This window comes from Pezoporus occidentalis, unplaced genomic scaffold, assembly GCF_034315485.1.
Source record: "Pezoporus occidentalis ecotype Australia unplaced genomic scaffold, CSIRO_AGI_Poc_V1 ctg36, whole genome shotgun sequence".
NCBI lineage: Eukaryota > Metazoa > Chordata > Aves > Psittaciformes > Psittacidae > Pezoporus > Pezoporus occidentalis.
Window position 1 is genome coordinate 3,114,645 of NW_026915591.1, and position 20,271 is coordinate 3,134,915.

The 20,271-nt window shown below is 41.1% G+C and overlaps 1 protein-coding gene across 4 annotated transcripts; it reads right to left on the bottom strand.

Moving 5' to 3' along the window:
* Nucleotides 1–1,773: 1,773 nt before the first annotated feature.
* On the bottom strand, nucleotides 1,774–20,262 carry PCNX4 (pecanex 4). 4 transcript variants are annotated; one of them, XM_062630781.1, is made up of 11 exons: nucleotides 20,125–20,262; nucleotides 13,366–14,092; nucleotides 11,588–11,767; nucleotides 10,982–11,496; nucleotides 10,044–10,144; nucleotides 9,774–9,896; nucleotides 9,154–9,517; nucleotides 6,494–6,597; nucleotides 5,005–6,041; nucleotides 4,249–4,435; nucleotides 1,774–3,889 (listed from the first exon to the last, which is right to left on the bottom strand). In XM_062630781.1, the coding sequence occupies exons 2-11, from the start codon at nucleotides 14,052–14,054 to the stop codon at nucleotides 3,638–3,640; spliced, it is 3,552 nt and encodes a 1,183-aa protein (XP_062486765.1). In that variant the 5' UTR covers nucleotides 14,055–14,092; nucleotides 20,125–20,262; the 3' UTR covers nucleotides 1,774–3,637. The 4 variants fall into 4 exon arrangements, with proteins under 4 accessions (XP_062486765.1, XP_062486767.1, XP_062486766.1 ...); XM_062630783.1 differs by having other exon boundaries at nucleotides 1,775–3,889; nucleotides 10,982–11,121; XM_062630782.1 differs by lacking the exon at nucleotides 11,588–11,767 and having other exon boundaries at nucleotides 1,775–3,889.
* Between the last annotated feature and the right edge of the window lie 9 nt (nucleotides 20,263–20,271).

Genomic DNA, 20,271 nt, shown 5'->3' on the forward strand with positions numbered 1-20,271 from the left:
GAGATTGTGTTTCCTCTTTGCTGAGAGCAAAATGCATATGTTGGACATGTGTGTTAGACAGCAACAGCCAGGAGGAACTGAGGACTCCGCTTTTAAAAGATTTACCATCCCACTGCCACCCAGTTCAGCTGTCAGCAGGGAATACCTCTTGTAATGGTAACTCACCTGTATCTACAAGCTTGGTGATCTTGCTGCTGACAGTGTCCTCTGAGGTATGTTTGGACATGGCTCAGGCCACACACTGTCCAGGTAAGAAAAATTCTTACTTCTATCATTGATAATAAAACAACAACAGCCCGTTTAGAAGTTGTTGACACTTTCCAACTACAGCAAAGAGTAAGCCAAAAGTGATGTTTTCAGTGTGACACTTGACAAAGATGGAAACAACCGTCTAGGGACAAAACTAAAGACTAATGAAGTGACAAGGATCTGGTCCCACCTCCTTCTGGGAAAGAGGAAGGTTCAATTCACATGCTGTTGTCTGTGGAACATGCTAAAGAGGCAGTAGCAAGTCTGCATACAAAACGCAGTGACTTTAAATACAACACACATGCTTTTGTCTCCATCCCCTAATCCACAGAAGATGTGGCAGCACTGCACCCTACAGATGGCTTGTTTGCAGTTTACATCCAGGTTTTTCTGTTTTTCCTTTCCCAAACAGCATGAGTCTTTGTGCCCAGAGAGGAGCTCTGGTGCTCCTGGAGCTAGGTGCTGCTGGACACGTTGAGTGGAGACCTGCTGTCATGGACCATGCTGTGGCCACCACCAGCCTGAGAACAGAGATTACGGGAAGCAGGGGATGACAAAATTACCTGTTGGAGAGGAAGCTGATGTTCAAGGAAAATGCCAAAAGCAGAATCTACAAAAAGAACAAAAGCATTTGCTATTTGCAGATGTCATCTCCCTAACACTTCATGCCGCTAAACTGATTCCTGTTGCTTTATGGTACACAAGTGGGACAAAGGCAGTCTCCAGTACTTCATGTTTTTGGTAAAGGCATAAAAAAAAGGGGTGAAAATCCTCCAGTCAGGATTTAAAGCTCTTTAAAACTGGTTCTCCAAAGGCATGATGTTGTCTCCTCCTTACCTTTGTGTGATAAACACTGCAACCTGTAAAGCAAGTAGATGTCCATGAGAATTAAGTAAAGCTGATGCACATACCTCATTAGAAAACAGCAGTTCTCAGTGGTTACATGGGAGAATGGTGGGGTGGGCTGTTGCCAGCTTGGTCCTAGCACTAGTACTGCGCTGGTAATCTGAAGTGCAGCACATATGAGAGACAAGGCCACGTTTGAAGGTGCTCTAAATTCCTGATAAATCAAATAAATGTTCCAGAACAAAGCAGAAACAGTTCAAGAACACACAAACAAAAGAGCATGTTTAACAGGGGCACTTGGTTGCATGTATCTGTGATACAGAATAAGAGGCTGTAACTCGTGTTTCTGCCAAAATAAAGAATCTGAAGAGGGTTCCAGAAAATCATAATGTCAGTCGGGGTCATACTGGAACATGCAAACTGGACATGCTGCCTGTGACAGCAGGGGCCAGGATGTTATGCTGCACTGGAGCCTGATGCCACATTCCTGTGCACAGACAGGAATTCTGCACATTTCTAAGTCTGTTCCTCCATCTGGTACCAACCAGGATCTCTGCTGGAACCCTAGGGCTGGTTACCAGCAATGCTCTTCAAGTAGTTTGGGTACCAGATGGAGCGAACCAGAGGAAAACGAGGAAAGGATCACAGCACACTCCAGTTTTTTCTCAATTAGTTTATTCAGTTTACAGAAGAGAAAGAATGAAGGCTGAAATACAGCTACCTTCAAATGAAAGGCTGCTGCTGCAAAGAAAAAAAGGTAGTAAAATTTTCTGTGACCATACAGAAGACAAGTAGTAAGAGGCTTACAAAGAGCCAGGGAGGTTAAATTAGATTTAGGAAAAACCCAACTGCTGCAAGAACAGCAGCAAAGAAGCGGAGTGAACTACTTGACAAGTTCATGATACTCCTGGTATTGAAAGTTCTAAATCCGATTATACATTTCCCAGGAGTAGCTCCTTTTGAGTGGGAGATGAAATGAGAGTTTTCTAAAAGCCCTTCCAGATCAGCTTCCATGAGTCTCTGTTTCTAGACAGAGCTCATGGCCAAGCAAGGTGATTTTAGGTTACCAGTGCTTTCTTATTTACACTCCTGTATGCCAGACAATCACATTCTAAAAGCTGCTTACACTAATGTTTGGTGTGGGTTTCATCCTGTACCTCGGAGTGCTATACCATGGAGTTTGACAGGGGTTTCTTCACCACCTCTGAAGGCCACTGCACCATCTGCATGTTTTAAAAAAATCATTTATGGTTACTGATCTAAAGAGCAGCAAACAGCTGAGTACACAGTCCTGTGATAAATGTTACCTGATACAAAAACGTCTTAAAGGTGAGGAGTAGAAGTCATAAACATGCTCCAGATAATACAACGCTGGGTGTTCTAAATCAGTACTAGTTCAGTTATGGAGCAGATCTGATTTATATTGATTCTACAGGTTAAAGACAGACAACAACCTACATCCCAGGCAGCACATGCAGCAGTAATTATGCTGTAACTACCAATCTGTGGAGAAAACACTTATGTGCTAATGACTGGTGGTAAAAAACAGGATAAATGAGCCACTGGAGAGATGACCCAGACCTGTTTTCAAGGAGCCCTGTAATGTTACAAACCAACTGCCAAATGATGTTTTAACCTGTGGTAAGGTTAAAAAACTAAATTACTTCTGGCACGGACAGCTGCATTTCCATCCTGCCCCCATTATCAAATTCTCTTAGTGTTTGTGGAAGACAGGTTAGTGCTGTGGACACAGGCTGCAAACAACATATACACCCACCCACACACCACACACATATATAAAATATATGGATATTGGAAGAAGAGATAAAGTTAATGCATTTGGCCTTAAATTCCTTCCCTCCCCTAATTATGTTTACTTCATCAGTAGGTCACACAGGTTAACACAGTGTGCATTCCGACACATTAATATATAAATTCTCTTTGCCCCCAAAACAAGTACTTTGGTACAAATCGTCCTTCACAACTCACTTTGTTAAAGCACAGAGATAACTTACTGCAGCCAAGGAAGATCAGCTGAAGTCATATATTATAACAAATGCTAAAACTGAACTCAGTACAAAATGGCAAGAATAAAAAACCCGATCGTATAAATAGTTGTATGTACACCTTGGTTACCAGCTCTGCGGTTGATGGTACTACGATGAGCTGTAACCTGTCAGTGCAAGTCACCTGTCTTGAGAAGAAGAAATAAAAATAACACCAGAATGCACCAAAAATAGTTAATGATCAGAATCATTCTGCTCTTCTCTAAACTGGAGAAGAGAATTTTAGCATCTCCTGCCTCATCAGCCACACAGGCAATGGTGTCTCACATATTCAGCAGCCAGAAAACTACTCGAAATTCCCTGCCTGCCGAAGGTCCTGGCTAGCACCACTTCTGTGCAAATCATGTACACTGGCTTGGCACTGCCGCCCAGCGCCACTGCAAGAGCAGTGTATAGATGTTACACAAACACTGGATTCCCAACATGCAGATGGCAAATACAAAATAGCAATTAAAAAAGAAAGTGCTACTAACATTCTAGAACAAAGGTAGATGCAGAAGTTCAGAGGAATACACGGGGTAGCCAAGAGGTGGGTCTGCAGCTTGCACAGTCAGGTTTCGAAGGAGGACAGGGTGTGCTTGGATGCTGTAGCGTTCTTCATCATCGTTTGTAGCATACAGCAGCTCCCAGGACAGATTTGCCCACTGACCTCGGACAGCTTCATCATTAAGTTTTCCCACTTGTACTAACAGCTCCTGAAGCGTGAGGACTCGCCCAGTGTAAATTCCCTGTAAGAACAAACAGATCAAAACATTCAGCACTCAGTACATTCTCCAAGCATTTTGCTTCCAAAGCACTAAATGAAGCTTTAGGGCTACATACTATGAATATCATCCCTTTAAAAATGGCAAACTAAACCAGTCTCCTTCAGTTCTTCCGCCTAGAAAGATAATCAGGAAATATAGCTGCAACTGAAGAACAAAGTGGTGTGAACTTTCAACAGCAGTGATATGAACTCCTCTCCAGTATGAACCTGAACTTCTTTGTGCAGCCTTCGTGTCTTGGAACACACAAGAAAAAAACACAAAAGTGGTGGAAAAAAAAATCCCGAACTCTGACCTTGCTTACTAGTAATTTTTCTGCTTACCATGTTTGGGTCATGCCCCAGTGAAAAAAGGTATGGCTTTTCCTGAAGAACTGCCTGCTGCCACTCCAGATCTGATACCAGTCCAATGTACCAATCGTTCTCATATTCTTCCAGATAGTTAACCAGCTCTTTGAAGTTCTCAATCGGACCCAGGCTTGCTTTGTCAACCATCAGCTTAAAAGTGTATCTGGAAGGTACCGGAAGTCATACAGTAAGTAGCACAGCAAAAGACAGGAGGAAGAAAAGCCTCTTCAGGCTACAGCGGGTAGAGAGGGACCATCGAATGTTACCAAGCACTAGCGACTTTGTCAGTTACTGCTTGTCAGCGGAGTCACTGGAACTTGGTACAGGTATGCTTTTAGCTGACCCAGATGTAAAACACATTAAGCTTAAACATCTTTCATTCACCTCAAATGCTGTTCCTGCTGCCTGATAATGGAAAGTGCCAAACATCTGACTCCATCACAATTTTCTTAGATTATGGGGAGAATGAAAACGGGTTGATTTTTCCCCACTTAACACAGCGGATTTCCAGTGCTGGAGGCAGCTTCTGCAGCAAAGGGAGGAAGGAAAGAATCTCCATATCCCTCTCTCCACTGCCTGGGGCTACAGGCAGTATTTATGTAGGAAGAAGCTACAAATGTATTTAAATAATAGGGTTTTAATATGAATTACTCTTAGTGAAGTGTTATTTACTTTCACAGCACAGGACTCTCTATAATAGTTTTTATAATCTGAGGGAATGTTTTCTTTTACCTGAATGCTTTTAACGCAAGTTGAAAGAGCTCTGGTTTGCCAGTTAGCCAGTCCAAACCAACAGACCATGGAATACCACCAGTGTATGCTCTGAACACATGGCTTGGGGCAGGCACGGTGTTATCCAGTCCAAACAGACCAAAACAACACGACAATACTCCATGAATGTATAAGTCTTTCAAAGCTTTATCTTTCATAAGGGCTTCAGGTAAATTGTAAGGCTTTTCTTTCAGATGAAAGAAGTCCAGCTGACTCAAAATGAAGTGGTACCATTCTTCTGGAAACCTCTGCCTCATTTCATTTACTTTGGAAGGTGGGACCGGGGCTGTTCTCCATTCTTCAGGGATGCTCAATAGCTCTGAGTAAGAGCAACTAAATTCAACCCGAGGTAAAACTTCTTGCTGTTTCCCTTTGTCTACAGCAGGAAGCCCCAGCACAACAGCCCTGTATAGTTTATCTTCTGGTGACATTTCCTGTGGGACACCTTGGCCCTGTGTTTCTACAGATCCTGGAATAGACAGATGTACTTCTGGTACATCTCCCAGCAGCCCAGGTTCTTTTCTGTCCTTCATTCTGCCGCTGGGTTCAAGATCAAAAACGTCACTATCATCAGTCCAGTCCTCAATTGTATCAACACTAAAGCTGTCTTCTTCCCTCAGAGGCCTGGATCTTTCTACTGCACCTTTACGCTGGTTTTCTGAAAATGATCCTTTTTTGCTCTTGTTGACACTGCCTGGGCTTTCCCATGTTTTTGATTTTTTATAACAATACTGGACAAGCATCCATACAAGCACCTTAATGAAATCATCTTTCAGATGCTTTAAATTCTCATGAGAGTCAATTATTCCAGATAACACATTTCTGGCATCAGAATACAGCCGCACGGGTAGAACAGTACAAGGAGTCAAAATGTGTCCAAAATGGTGATTAGGAGAGAGAATCTTTGTGTGTTCCTGATGTTCAAAGGCCATTTCAAAAATTTCATCGACTCTGTGAGCTTCAGCTGCATGACAGGATGTTTCCTGCAATTCTAACCCCTAAAGCATAAACAAAAACAATTTGGTTTTAGCCTTCACCAGTTCATATCCTTAAATGCTAGCAAGCTGGTTTCTTACAGTGATTTTTTTCTGAAGAAGATACATTCCACTGTCAGTATTTCCACAACTGAACCTACAAATCTAACTAGAGATAATAGTAATAGCAAAGCATTCATTACAATAATAGACACAGCTCAATATCTAAAAATAAAGAAATCTTTGCCTCAAACAGATCTTATTAGCCAGCTTATTAATGTGTCATGAACCAGGTAATAACAAAATTCACATCTGCTAAGCTCATGTCAATTGCAAGACTAGTTAGTATAGCAATAACCCACATCTTAAACAATCAACTTTAACATCAGGTTAATTATTTACACTGCTGACATGTTATACAGCAAAACATCTGTATGGTTCAGAAACATTAATGTCAGTCCTCAGCATGCAGTTACCTTAATGTTAACACCACAGTAAGTGAAGCCTTTTTCTAGCACCAATATCCACATCAGTCTATCCTGAAAGCGGCACAAGTAATGTGATCCAGGTAGAGAGAGACCTAGACAAGGAAAGAAAACAAACAACTCAAAACCTATGGTATTATTGTGGTATTATATTGATGAAAGCTCTTCTACAGGCCAACTGAAGAATTCAATTGCAAACACAAAATATTTCTGCATCAACACCAAAATAAGTTCAAACCAGCTAACTAGTACCCTGGAATCTTAAAGAAAGTAGCTGCAAAGCTCAATCTTGCAATTACAGTGCTATGTTTTAAAAAGTCATGGAAAACTGGGAACCCCTTTGAACTGGAGGACTACAGGATTCACACTGCACTGGGGTTAAGTCACCCCACCCTCAGTTCCCTTTGTAGATATGACTTTAATGATTAAAGATCATCTTTGGTTGCATTTCCAACCACACAGTTCCCACTGATGTCACCTAAAGATCTAAAATTCTTACATATTAAAGAATCATCATGGCACATGAGTATCTTAACAGTCCTATTTGCTGTGGAACATGAAGTTCATTTGTTATGGAAGAAATAAAACTGCAACTCAAAGGGATTTGTTACCTACACTACCAGTTCCTAAACTGGCTTGTCTGTATTCTGGAATGATGGAAAATATCCCTTAGGATGTGAAATCCAGAGTGTAAATCATTCAAGTGTCAGCTTAACAGCGACACAATATAACACCCATTTTATGGATACATAAATAGAGGCAAAGCAAGAGCACCTGCTAATCTTTAAAGATGTGTGAATTAGCAGCATACACATTGAACACTAACAGTAGATACAGTAGAAATCATCTGTAGTCTTTCTGAAATACCTCTGTGTGTGGGAATAAATTTGATGCCACTGTATTGTTTGACATCACCAAAAGTACAGCCACACAAAATAAACTAGAATTTGACATCAAGTCCTGAACAATTTCAGATCACACAAAGTAATTAGTACTCAAAACCCCCACAACCTGACTCTCACTGTAAAAATCAGATAACACGTAAAAAAAAGGTACTTTTTTTCTCTTCTATTTCAGTAGAAGTACAATGATGAACTTCCTAGCAACTGGTGTATTTCTTAAGTTATCCCTACTGTCAGCTTCTCCAAAACAATGGTGGTGTTTTTAAGCACTCCATTTGCTGCCAGTTTATGACCTATTTCTGCTGTCTGTCTTATCCAAGAGACCACTCAATTGCACAGAGAATTTTAGATTTAGAATGTTGTAAGATGAAATCAGTGAAACCAACCATTAAGCTGTAGTTAAAATTTAAGTAACCTTTTCTGTCCCACTGAGCTAATGAAGTGCATTTTCTTGCTAAGATTTTGCAAAGATTTTAATTATTTTCTTGCTAGCTGTTAAAGCTACTAAAACTCCTTTACACAGAAAATAGGGCGGTTTTAGAAACACACAAAGTGGTACCTCTTCATTTTGAGCTCATTTGAGAACACCACATTTTTTCTTGCTTGAAGACATTAATTCACAGATTTTCCCATTAAAGAGAAGACTCTCACCCCCTCAAGACTAGTGGTTTAAATTATTTATTCTGGGGCATACATGCCGCCACACTCATGACAGCTGTGGTGTCATGATGGGGATATATATTAAAAATATATATATTGAAAATATATATAGATATAACAGATATATATAAAAACCACACCTAGGTTTCTATTGCAGTAAACAAACTGAAGCATCTCTCTTCTTTAAGAGAAAAGCTTCTTAGCTTTACTTTTTAATACCTTTCTCTACACCAGTAGTCTTCAGAATAATGTCATTAAGGTTCATTTCCACTCCCTTCAAGTATTAGTCCATTTCTCTACTCATAGGCCATTTTCTAAGAGGCTTATGTAGATATTTACCCCTTGTCTAAGAATCAGAATCCCAGAATACCAGGTTGGAACGGATCTCAAAGATCATCTGGTCCAACCTTTCTGGGCAAAGCATGATCTAGACTAGGTGGTCCTGACACCTGCCCAGCCAAATCTTCAAATGTCCAGTGTTGGGGAATCCACCACTTCCCTGAGGAGATTACTCCAATGGCTGATTGTTCTCATTGTGAAAATTTTCCCTCTAATGTCAGATCAAATTTCCCTGGGAGCAACTTTACCCCTGGGAATGTCCATTACACCTTGCCTTTTCCATGTGACTCCTCGTAAAAAGGGAGTCTTCATCTTCTTTGTAGCCACCCTTCAAAAAGTGGAACATGGTGATAACATCTCCCCTGACTCTTCTTTTCTTTAGGCCGAACATCTTGGTTCTTTGATCAAGAGAATTTGATTTATTCCCTCCAATTAGGTGGGATGAATGTATACTATTGTTTTTATTCTGTATAAAATAATTAGGACTGATACCGTTTAATCACCATTTAATTTCTCCCTATTTTAATGATAAACTAGAGGTGTTTTTTTTTTTAAAGAATGAAACAAATGGAGATATGAGAAGGATGAAAGTACTCACTTTCTCCTCAACTGAACAATCTCTGAACATCAGCTTTAACCTATGCCGTGAAACATGGTTTAAAAAAGATGCTATGAATCTCCCGGTCTCCAGTAAAATTGTTTCCTAAAACATTTAGCTCCATTCCTTCACAGTGTTGCTAGTGTACCTACCTAGGCTACCGGCTGCCAGTGCAGACTGCAGAGCAACTGCCAGACTTGGAACCATCTGCTGGTAGTACACGGTATCAGAGCAAACACACGCTGTAGTGCCCACAGGTCCCGGCCAGCTTCGGACAGGCCTGGGAAATCCGATCAAAAACACCGGTAGCGTGAAGAGCGGCAGCAGGGGAGAAGAAAGGAGCGCGGAGATGGCAATGAAGGTCAGCAGGATTGGGAAGAAAACGACATTGAGTGTGATTAAGGTGGCGGTAGATTTACGGCGTTGTTTTTTCTCTGTCCACGATGTCAAAAGAATAGCAACGGCAAACTGCAACTTTGAGAAAAACTGGAGCAGTCGATCCCGTAGGATGCCAACCTGCAAGATACATACAACAAGAACGTTTACTTGTATCCTGTACCATAATGTATTCAGCACTGCCAAAGCTGCCTTATCAACACTAATTTTAAAAAAAATGAAGCATGATTATCACTGTCTGGTGTTAAGAGTTTATGGTGCAGTTTTTTAGCTTCTATTTGCCAGGTTCTGGACTCTAATTCTCTTATAGGGGAGTGCAAGGAAACAAAGGCTGTAAGTGACATCTATCAGCTCAAATTTACATTATGACAATTACCAGCAAGAGTCTGATTCCTGTATCAAGGCTCCTGTTCCACCAGAGGTCTGGATTAAACACCAACATTTGTGCTACTGACACAACCACTATGTCCATTAGGGCATTTTCTGTATTCTGCCAGACCTAAATAGAGATACATTAGACATACATTTAAAAATGTATTTATCTATCTCTGCTTTCATGACCTGGAATATTCCTTCCAAGTCACCTTAATACTTAAATCACATACAAGAGAATTTCTTAGGCTAATGTATTTAAAATTCAAATTACCATCCTAAATATTCTTGTGAATCCAATGCAAACAGACACAGAATGAAGATTTTGTAGCGAGCGGTCTAGTGCCAGGAATGCTATCATAGCAAATGGAGACACTGTAATTAAAATAAAACAATCATTGATTTCCTTTCAAATCCATAGTTAAAGAATACAGAGGTAAGCAGTCTTATTTCAGAATGGAAATCTTAGCACAAAAAGAGGACTCTTTCCTCCATTATTACAAACTCCCCTTTGTATTACGCTTTGAGGCTATCAAACAGTGTATTTGCGCTAATGGCCTGAGATGGCAAACATTTATATTGATGCTTAGTTGTTACTTGCTACTACTTTTTTGTTGTTGTTTCCCCAAGAGAATGGGAAGACTTGAACAAGTAAAAAACAACAAATATGGGAACAGCACTCATCAATACACTTCCCCAAACTGGTCCTTCTTTATGAAATTAAATAATTCAGATCAAACCTTGATTCCCTCAAAGTAGATACGTTTGTCCCTAACCTACCAGAAAGAAGACTGTTCTTTTTACTAGTAAGTTGTAAGAACCAAGTCTTCAGTCACCTTGAAGATTCTCAACTGTTTCCAAGTGGCTTTTAAAAAGATCTACAAGAGCCATTTTTTCAAAAGTGATTACTGATGTTATTTATAACTAAAACTCTTTAAAAGGCCTTGGTTTCTGAGCTGGACTTTTTAAAAGCTCAACTTTTTTGGCTTACCCTTAAAAAAGGAATAAATAACATCACTGACTACTTTTAAATATTCTGATCCAGTAATTTCAACCTCAACGCACAATTGAGCAAAACATCAACAAATTATTTCCATCTACTTGTTTTTTTCTCAGGTCATTCATAGAATCTTGCACATACAGTAATTCTAGTGTTGTTTCAATCTTCCTACAAGCATTATCTAACAAACAACAGACAGTGCGTATTCCTACCTAGTGTTAGCAAAATCCTCCTGACAACACCAACTTTCATTAGCCTTCTTTGCTTCTCCATGAACACAGTCACAGTCCTGACATCCTTTGGATAATAGGGGTTTCGGAAGACTCCAAACAAGTACACTCTCTGAATCTCTCTAAGAATCCACATAATTATAAGTAATATGATCAGAATGTAACTTGCTATCGCCTGAGGACTGCCTTTGGAAAATGACGAAAAGCCTGCAAATTGATGCAGCAGGCTAGCTTCTATGAGAGCAAAAGTCAACACAGTCAAATAAAAAATAAATTCCCTCCACCCAAATTGTATTCTAAGACCTCTGTGCATATTTTTAGATTTGCTGGAGGCTAAATGGCTGACCATGGTGTGTTTGAAGGCAAAACCAATCTCACTTAGGTTAAGACTCAGTATGAACCCAAATCCAGTCATGAAGAGGATCACACCGAGAGTGCTGGGAATGAAATACGATGCTATTGCTGTTCCAGCAGAAATGAGAAACATTACTAATAACCTGTGAAGGAGAAAATAAAAAAGATTTGCTTGAAAAGAAAAAGGTTATAAACAATATTGATATATTTTACAATTATATAAACAACATTTACTTTGTATTACTTGACATAGGTGAACCTCCTAGTCCAAACGCCAACAGTTGTTCCATTCCCCACAGAAAAAGTGCATCAAGCGGGGGCAGAATTCCCATTGCCCATAAGAATGGCAGAAAGAGAAATACAATGTGTAAAATCTGGTTTGTCTGTTCTAGAACGGGTGCGTTGACAGCAAACCTGGATAAAAGAAGAAATGTATTTGACTTCTGTGAAAGAAATATAACCAATGTGTGGGAAGACTTTTTAAGTACTACAGCAAATCCAGAAGTATAAACACTGCATATTCAATCTACAAAACCTCAATTATTATCTTTTACAAGCAAAAATAAGGACATACATTTATGCTTGGGGCAGTAATATGCCAATTAGAACACCAGAACACAGGCTAATTTTTCATTCAAAAGATCTGAAGCCTTCCCTTAACTCATCTGCATAACCTGATGTAAGTATCATAATTGTTTTGATACTGTTGTGATAATACACTCAAGAAATACTTGTGCAAAAAGGCTTTCAGAATTACAGAATTACTAAAGTGAAACTTTATGCAAGTCCAAGACACAAGACGTAAGCCTTAACTCTGATAAAAACCGGCATGTTGCCTGTACATCAAGGGATAAACTCTCTTTAGGAATATAAAACATTATTTTCTGCATAAAGTATTAAAATATTCCTGTAAAAATACAAAGATCAGTATTAGAAATCTGCATAAATTCTAAGTCATACATAGTTTACCAGCTAGCTAATTAAGTTAAAGGTAAGATATTAGGTTTCTGTCTACTTCTTAATAAATAAATAAGCAAGCTTCAAAGGAATTTTGTCATGAATTTAAATAATGTCTGAATTTTCTCCTCAAGAAATTAAAAGAATCTGGGGTCCAAGGCCACAGGTATACTGCTCAGACTATGGTCTGAGGCAACTAGGATAAAACCATTAACAAAGACATCTCCAAATGCAAGACAAGTAAAATAAAATATGCTTTTTCTTCTTTTTTTTACATGCATTTGAAGTACCTCAACCATGAAGTATGCATATGACAAAGTGATATAAATATCACCTGACAGGGAGAAGGAATGCATAGAGTAAATCTAAAAGCATTTTGCTTTAAGAGATTCTACAAAAACTTCGTCTAGGACACTCATCTGAGAAGTGGAAATATAAAAGTCTCCTATTTGTAGACTGACATAGTTCTTGTGTATTACAAAAGCATTTAAAAATCCAAGTTCAAAATCCATATAACAAGATATAGCAATATTCACATTTGCTTATCCATTCATTGAAACCAAATTCACACTCCTTTTTGTCTGTAGTTTAAAGGCCTCTGCAATTACTTTGCAGAGATTAAATCAGAAAATATTCCAGGATGAAATCTGGATAAAAACTCAGTAGTCCTGAAGTTTGCGGTGTTTGGATCTATGATTCCAGGTCAGCAACATGTTTTTTCAAAACACATGCTTTAAAAGGATGCTGATGCAAATGCTCTGGTACAAAAATACTGGAACTGACATAGTAGAAGATAATTTTAGTTGTCCCCTACTTAGAAACTGCTCTAACCACTCTTCTTAATTTACATGGAATGCTATAAAAATTTAAGAACCACTTTTCATGCACACTGTAATGCCTCAGTTTTTACCATATAGTCTCCTTGCTTCTTTCTCTGGAGTTCCTACAGTTGATGAAAGTACCAAAATAAATTTTCCTCAGAAGAATAATTTTTCTCACCAAAAATACATGGAATACCCATTACTTTAATTAGCTAAATGCTGCATTAGGTTTACCTGTGTGCAAGATCCACTGCAATAAAGACAAAAATGTAGAAAGGTCTCATCAGAGCAGTGATTTCGTAAGTGTCCAGTGCTTGGAAAGTAGCTGTTTCAGTAGCGGTATTTATAATTAATGAATACTCTCCTATACATATAGTGAGCCATCCAAATACAAAGATCATAACAGTTCCTCCAATGTTGCTGTACAGCAAGGTTATTCTGTTTGGCAGCAAATACCAAGTTCCCAACCCACACAATACCCCTGCCAGAAGGGAATGAAATACGGTGTTGATTATATACTTCTTGCCAGGAACAATAAATTTTACTGTCTCTGAACCTATACAGCTGGAAAATTCAAACTCGTCTTCATCTGTTAGGGTATTCTGAATTTGCATTCTTTCTACTGTCACTGTTTTCTGCTTTGCATATAGATTTGTCATCTGAAGAATAAGTGCAGTAACAAACATCAGTCCTCCTGAGAGTGCTGCGGTATAGTAGTCTTTCATAATGCCTAATTGGTACAAAAGTGTTCCTACTCCTCCCAAAACCCATGGTATCAAGAAAAGAATAATCTGATTCACATATATGTAAGGAGGGGCACAATAGCCTAATTTAAACCGGGGACCTCCCAGCACAGTCTGTGGAAAGCGCTTCAAGAAGAACTCCTGTTTGTAATCATTCAGCAGAGGTACATCTGGACCCATTCTTATTACTCAGGAATGCTGGATAAATATCATTTTTCCTGTAAGAGAACAGAAGGAAAAAGAAGGAAACATTACTGAATCTGGAAGTCAGAACTTACCCAAGGAATTATTTTGTGCTATCTTCATTTACCAAGTTATAGTGGAACTCTGACATGTTAGACATCATCCTAAAGCACCCATAGAATCTGCTACAATACAACTACAAAGCAAACACTGAAACTGGAAAAAGACTCTATTTTGAAATGTGAACATATGCTTTAATCTGAAGTTTCAGGCAACAAATAAAGCATATAATCTATTCTTGGGAGACGATAAAACAAACTCATTTCCACACCACAAGACCTTCCTAAAATTGAAATTTTCTTCCATCTGGTCTGGTTCTAATCATACCTTGCCATAGACCTTTAGTCCCAATCAATCCTGGTAAGGATCACAATATACAAACAGAAGAATCAGTGATTTCAGTAAACAGCCATGTGAGTGTGTCCTGGGTTCACCCATGAGTGGGAGGGTGTGTGGGACTGTATGGGCAAATACTGAGTCCACTGGGCCTCTCCAGTGCTTTGGAAGTGTCAGAGATGGAAGGCAGCTGTATTGAGTGCCTAACGACAACTTGCAGAAACTGCTGAAGAAGAGGGTGAATCGAGTCAGTTTGCCAAGGTGAAAGCCATCCAGCTGGCCTTAGACATTGCTGAACAAGAAGAGTGGCCAGTACTTTTTCTCTCTACTGACTCATGGATGGTGGCAAATGCCCTGGGAGGGTGGTTGCAAACCCATCTGGGCTGCTGCACTGTGGCAAGATATTGCTGCCCAGGTGCAGAACTTGGTGGTGAAGGTACGCCACATAGATGCTCATGTACCCAAGAGTGGGCCACTTAGGAACACCAGAACAACCAACAAGTGGATAAAGCTGCTAAGACTGAAGTGGCTCAGATGGACTTAGATTGGCAACATAAGGGTGAATTATTTTTGGCCCCGTGAGCCCATGACACTTCAGGCCATCAGGGCAGAGATGCAACATACAGGCGGGCTCGTGACTGAGGGGTGGATTTAACAATGGACACTATTGCCCAGGTTATTCATGAGTGTGAAACATGTGCTGCAATTAAACACGACAAATGGTTAAAGCCTCTTTGGTATGGAGGACAATGGCTGAAGTACAAATATGGGGAGGCCTGGCAGATTGATTATATCACGCTCCCACCAACCCGCCAAGGCAAGCGCCATCTGCTTACCACGGTGGAAGCAACCACCGGATCACTGGAAACATAAGCTCTATCCCACAGCACTGCCTGGAACACTATCCTAGGCCTTGAGAAACAGATTTTGTGGTGACACAGCACCCCAGAGAGAATTAAGTCAGACAATGGGACTCATTTCCGGAATAACCTTATAGACATTTGGGCCAAAGAGCATGGCACTGAGTGGGTATATCACATCCCCTACCATGCACCAGCCTCTGGGAAAATCAAACGATACAATGGGCTGTTAAAAACTACACTGAGAGCAATGGGTGGGGGAACTTTCAAACACTGGGATACACATTTACCAAAACCCACCTGGTTGGTCAACACCAGAGGATCTGCCAACAGGGCTGGTCCAGCCCAGACAGAACTTTTACATACTGTACAGGAGGACAAAGTTCCCGTGGTGCATATGAAGAATTTGCTGGGGAAGACAATCCGGGTTATTCCTGCTTCAAGTAACGGCAAACCCACTCGTGGGATTGCTTTTGCTCAGGGACCCAGATATACTTGGTGGGTAATGAGGGAAGATGGGGAAGTCCAATGTGTACCTCAAGGGAATTTGATTTCAGGGGAAAACAGCCAATGAACTCAAATGTATGCTGTTGCCTGTTATGTAGCACTTTTAGTGCCCACCAACTAGATGTCTTCAGGTCACCAGCAGCTGGCCCTGACTTCCCTCCAACCATCGTCCCAACAAAGAATGAACTTTAATGAAACCAGACGAGTTCTGCGGTATCATCAGCAGGCAACAATCCAACACTTGCACACAGGCTCTCCTGCTCTGAAAGGCTGTTACAAGAGATGGAGCCTGAAATCATGGACCGGATGAACTCAGCAGCTTTATAGGGACTGGTCCATTCACTAAGGAATGATCTCTCTCTCTCTGTGTATGTGCGGATGTATATATACGTATATGAGACAGGAGTGATGGTATATTGAAAAATGTGAGATCTGAGCATGATGGAAATGGTATGGAATAAGGGGTGGATACTGTCCTGGGTTCAGCAGTAGCAGTCATTTTTCTCCTTCTTAGTAGCGGTTGCAGTGCTGTGGTTTTGACTTTCAGCCTGGGAACAGTGCTGATAACACCGATGTTTTTAGTTATTGCTCAGTAATATTTACTCTGACCAAGGATTTTCTGAGTCTCATGATCTGCCAGGGAGGAGGGGAAGCCGGGAGGAAGCAGAGACAGGACACCTGACCCAAACTGATCAAAGAGGTATTCCATACCACAGCATGTTATGCCTGCTATATAACCTGAGGGCAGTTACCTGGAAGGATTACAACACTGCTTGGGTCGTGCTTGGTATCGGTAGGTGGGTGGTAAGTGGTTGTATTCTCTTCTCTTGTTATTTCCCTTAGGATAAGGGGTAACGGGTTAAAACTTAAACAGGGGAAGCTTAGATTGGCTATAAGAAGGAAATTCTTTCCTGTGAGGGTGGTGAGGCACTGGAATGGGTTGCCCAGGGAAGTTGTGAATGCTCCATCCCTGGCATTGTTCAAGACCAGGTTGGACGAGGCCTTGGGTGATACGATTTAGCGTAAGGTGTCCCTGCCCATGGCAGGGGGGTTGGAACTAGATGATCTTAAGGTCCTTTCCAACCCTAACTATTCTATGATTCTATGATTATTGGTGGTAGCAGCACTGGTTTGTGTTATACCTTAGTTAGTGGACTGTTCTTATCTCAACCTGTGGGAGTTACGTTCTTTCAATTCTTCTCCCCATCCCTCCAGGAGTGGGGAGAGGAAGTGGGGGGAGTGAGCGAGCAGCTGCATGGTTCTGTGTTGCCGGCTGGGCTTAAACCACGACAGAGTGCAAGAATATAGCCACACTGAGGTCCCCCTAAAAAGCAAAACCTTATGAAATAAACAAAACAAAAAAAAAAACCAAACCCCAAAATATTAGTAGAAACATTAAAAACCGTCTTCCACATGAGCATTTTTACTGTCCTCCTTACACAGCCTAGCTGCAGAACAGGATCTCACAGTACTAAGTACTAACAAAACATAAACAGTTTACTTTCCACTTCCTAAAACATATAAAATAAAAAAATAAACACAATACTGTGAGTTTTGGCAGAATTGGCATATATTCTTCTATATGTCAATGGACAAACCTGAAAAAAGGGAAAAAGAAAAAAAGATACGTGTAGCCATTTACAATGAATCATCAAATAGAAAGCAGATATGAATACTCATTTAGAGGATCAGGCAATGTAAAAATAATGAATATAAATGGCAACTATGATATTCAATTATAACTTTATTCTTCTAGTCACAAAAGTAAGAATCCATGAATGACAGGTAGAAACTCAGGCTAAGAAACAGGGTGAAAAAACAGCACAAAAATGCAGTGCTAAAGTACTCCAATAATAATTCTAAAAAAAGGATTGGTTGGGATGCAGTAGATGTGCAAGTATTGAAATTCTGACTTTCTTCTACTGCTCCTGTATAATCTGATGGACATGTACTAAACGTAATTGCTGAGGTATTAAAAATGAAACATGCGGCTGACATGGAGCTTCGAAACTATTGTAATCCCTTCTTTCTACAATACAAATTGCATTTAGGTGCTCCCAAGAACAACTTGGTCCTTACATTTAAGCAGGTATCAGTCATTTGACTAAAGGTAGAGACTGGTCATCATGTGACTAAATTAAAAACCAGCACAAGTAAGAGATTAAGGGCCATTCATATGCGTTATCACAACTGGAAATTTGCATACAGGGTCCATCCACTAAGTCAATCCACTGCAAAATGAAAGCAGGGCCCCTCAGCCTATGTAACGTCTCTCCTTGCAGGCTGTGAGTTTTCTATTTTCATTTTGGAATTCCATTCCATTTTGGAATTTTTACACACAGAATAATGAACATGGTATATTGAAAACATTGACGGTTTTTGGTCATACTATTAAAAGCCACTTAAAGTTTCCTAAGAGAAAAAGAAGGCAGCTCAGTCTTAATGGAAAAGACACATGTTGACAATGGAGAGAGAATTCATTACAGTCATCTCAGGAATTTGAAAATGTAACAGGGACACACCCAACTAAAACCAAATTTCAAATGCAATTAAAAAGAACAAACCCAGAACAATTCAGCCAATCTTGTTTAGAAAAAGAAACACTTTATTAGGCATGAAAATAAGTTGCTGCGAAAGTTACATGAAGTAGAGTATCTCTATGTGCGCAAATGCTAGAAGACAAGTTTTAAAGGAAACAGACCCAATAGATGCATAGCTTTCCTTGAAAAAAGAGTTTTCTGGCAGCTTTGTTTTTCTGATCTAGGAAGCACTATTTTGGTTTCAAGTTCTAGTCTGCATTTGTGTTTGTCAATCTATATTGCTAACAAAAAGTTAACAAAACATTCCCCTTACAGTTTCTGTGTAAACAATAGACATTTTTGCGTGAGACACAAACAGCTACACACGTAAACAATATAGTTCTTCTTGGCTATGTTCCAGAGCAAGCCATAAAAGAACTGCATTTATTTACAAATGAAAATCCCAAGACTGAAGTTCACAAACTATGGAAACAATATCCTCGACTATCCTGGCTTCCAAATAGTCAGGTAGCACATTAGGATGTCAGAGGCACTCCTGAGTGTCTCACTGTTTCTATGCAAAGCCCTAGCAACAAGACTGCACTTGGTGAGCATTTTCAGGACCTGGCTTCAATACACATTCCTAACATACAGGCCTGGCCTGACTTTGACAACTTGCCTGGTTACCCAAACAATCTGCACAACAGTTTGTCATCCCCAGCAGGGATCCGTGTGAGATACTATCGTAACAATGATGGCAAAAGGACTTAATACTGTAACGTAATTTAGTAAGTTCCCCCTTGCAATATCCTCTATAATGTCCTCATCACAAAAGGGAACAAAGCTAATCTTCCTCAAATTCACGCAGAAATTCACAGGAGGGCATGAATTTCTGTCTAAACAAACATCATCCCTCGCATCCACTGCTGGTGGATCAGCTCAGTGCAGTTTGGTTTTACTTCAAGGTGATTACAAAACACATGTACAGCTCTCAGCCATCTAAGCTGCTGAAGCACGTAAGGCTTAAAAATACTTACCTTGGTCTTCAGGTCTTTTCATGCAACACTAAGCAACGGTTATAAACCACCTGCTAGCATGGGAGGGAGGAATCAAAGCATGGGAGGCATAGGGGAGCCCTGTCCAGACACTCTGGTGCACTCCACGCCCACCTGCATGCCAGACATGCACCTCTACTCCATGGTTGAAGTTCAGAGGTGCTGCAGGCCGGCTCCCAACCCAGGAGGCAGATGGAACCCAGGAGGCAGATGGAGCAGGCTGAGGCCCCTCCTCATGGCACGGATGCCATCCTCCAGGGATGCAAAGTTTTAGGCCAACACGCTCCATCCAGTTCTGGGAAGAGCATCCCACAGCCACCTTTGGGAAGGGCAGCAGATCATCTCCTTCCCGAGACACCTTTGCACCTTGCCAGAGGGACTCCCACCGGAGCCACTGCGCTTCCCACCCAGGAAATCAAAGTAATCAACCAAGCACAGCCTCTGCTACTGTCAACCCCGCAGGGGAAGGCAGGCCGCCGGCGGGCAACCCCGGGAGCGGGCAATGCCAGACGGGACAGGCTGCCCCCCCCGACCGGCCCCCGGCTGTCCCCTCACCGCCATCTCCCCACTTTGGGGAGGCCCTGCCGCCTCTGCCTGCTCCAGTGAAGGGCCCTGCGGCGCCCCGGCCCCTGCTGTCCCGGGCAGAAGCGAGTGCCTGCCCATTACGGTGACCGGTCGGGGCCAGCGAAAGCCAGCCGCGGTAAAGAGCCTCTGCGAGGCGGGCACCTACCTCTGGCCCGGGCTCGGAGCAGGTCAGGGGCTTTGCGGGGCGGGGGGCGATGAGCAACAGGGCTGAGCCTGCGGAGAGAGGAAGGACGACAGAACACTCCCCGCCACCCCACGGCTGTCCTGAGGGAGTATGAATGGCACAGGCCAC

Excerpts from the sequence above, each read along its gene's own strand:
- PCNX4 (XM_062630781.1), bottom strand. The coding sequence starts at position 14,054 with ATGGGTCCAGATGTACCTCTGCTGAATGATTACAAACAGGAGTTCTTC. Across the intron at positions 6,598-9,153 it reads ACTGGCAGCCGGTAGCCTAG|GTCTCTCTCTACCTGGATCA; the intron begins GTAGGTACACTA and ends TTCCTTGTCTAG. Across the intron at positions 6,042-6,493 it reads ACTGTGGTGTTAACATTAAG|GGGTTAGAATTGCAGGAAAC; the intron begins GTAACTGCATGC and ends TTTATGCTTTAG.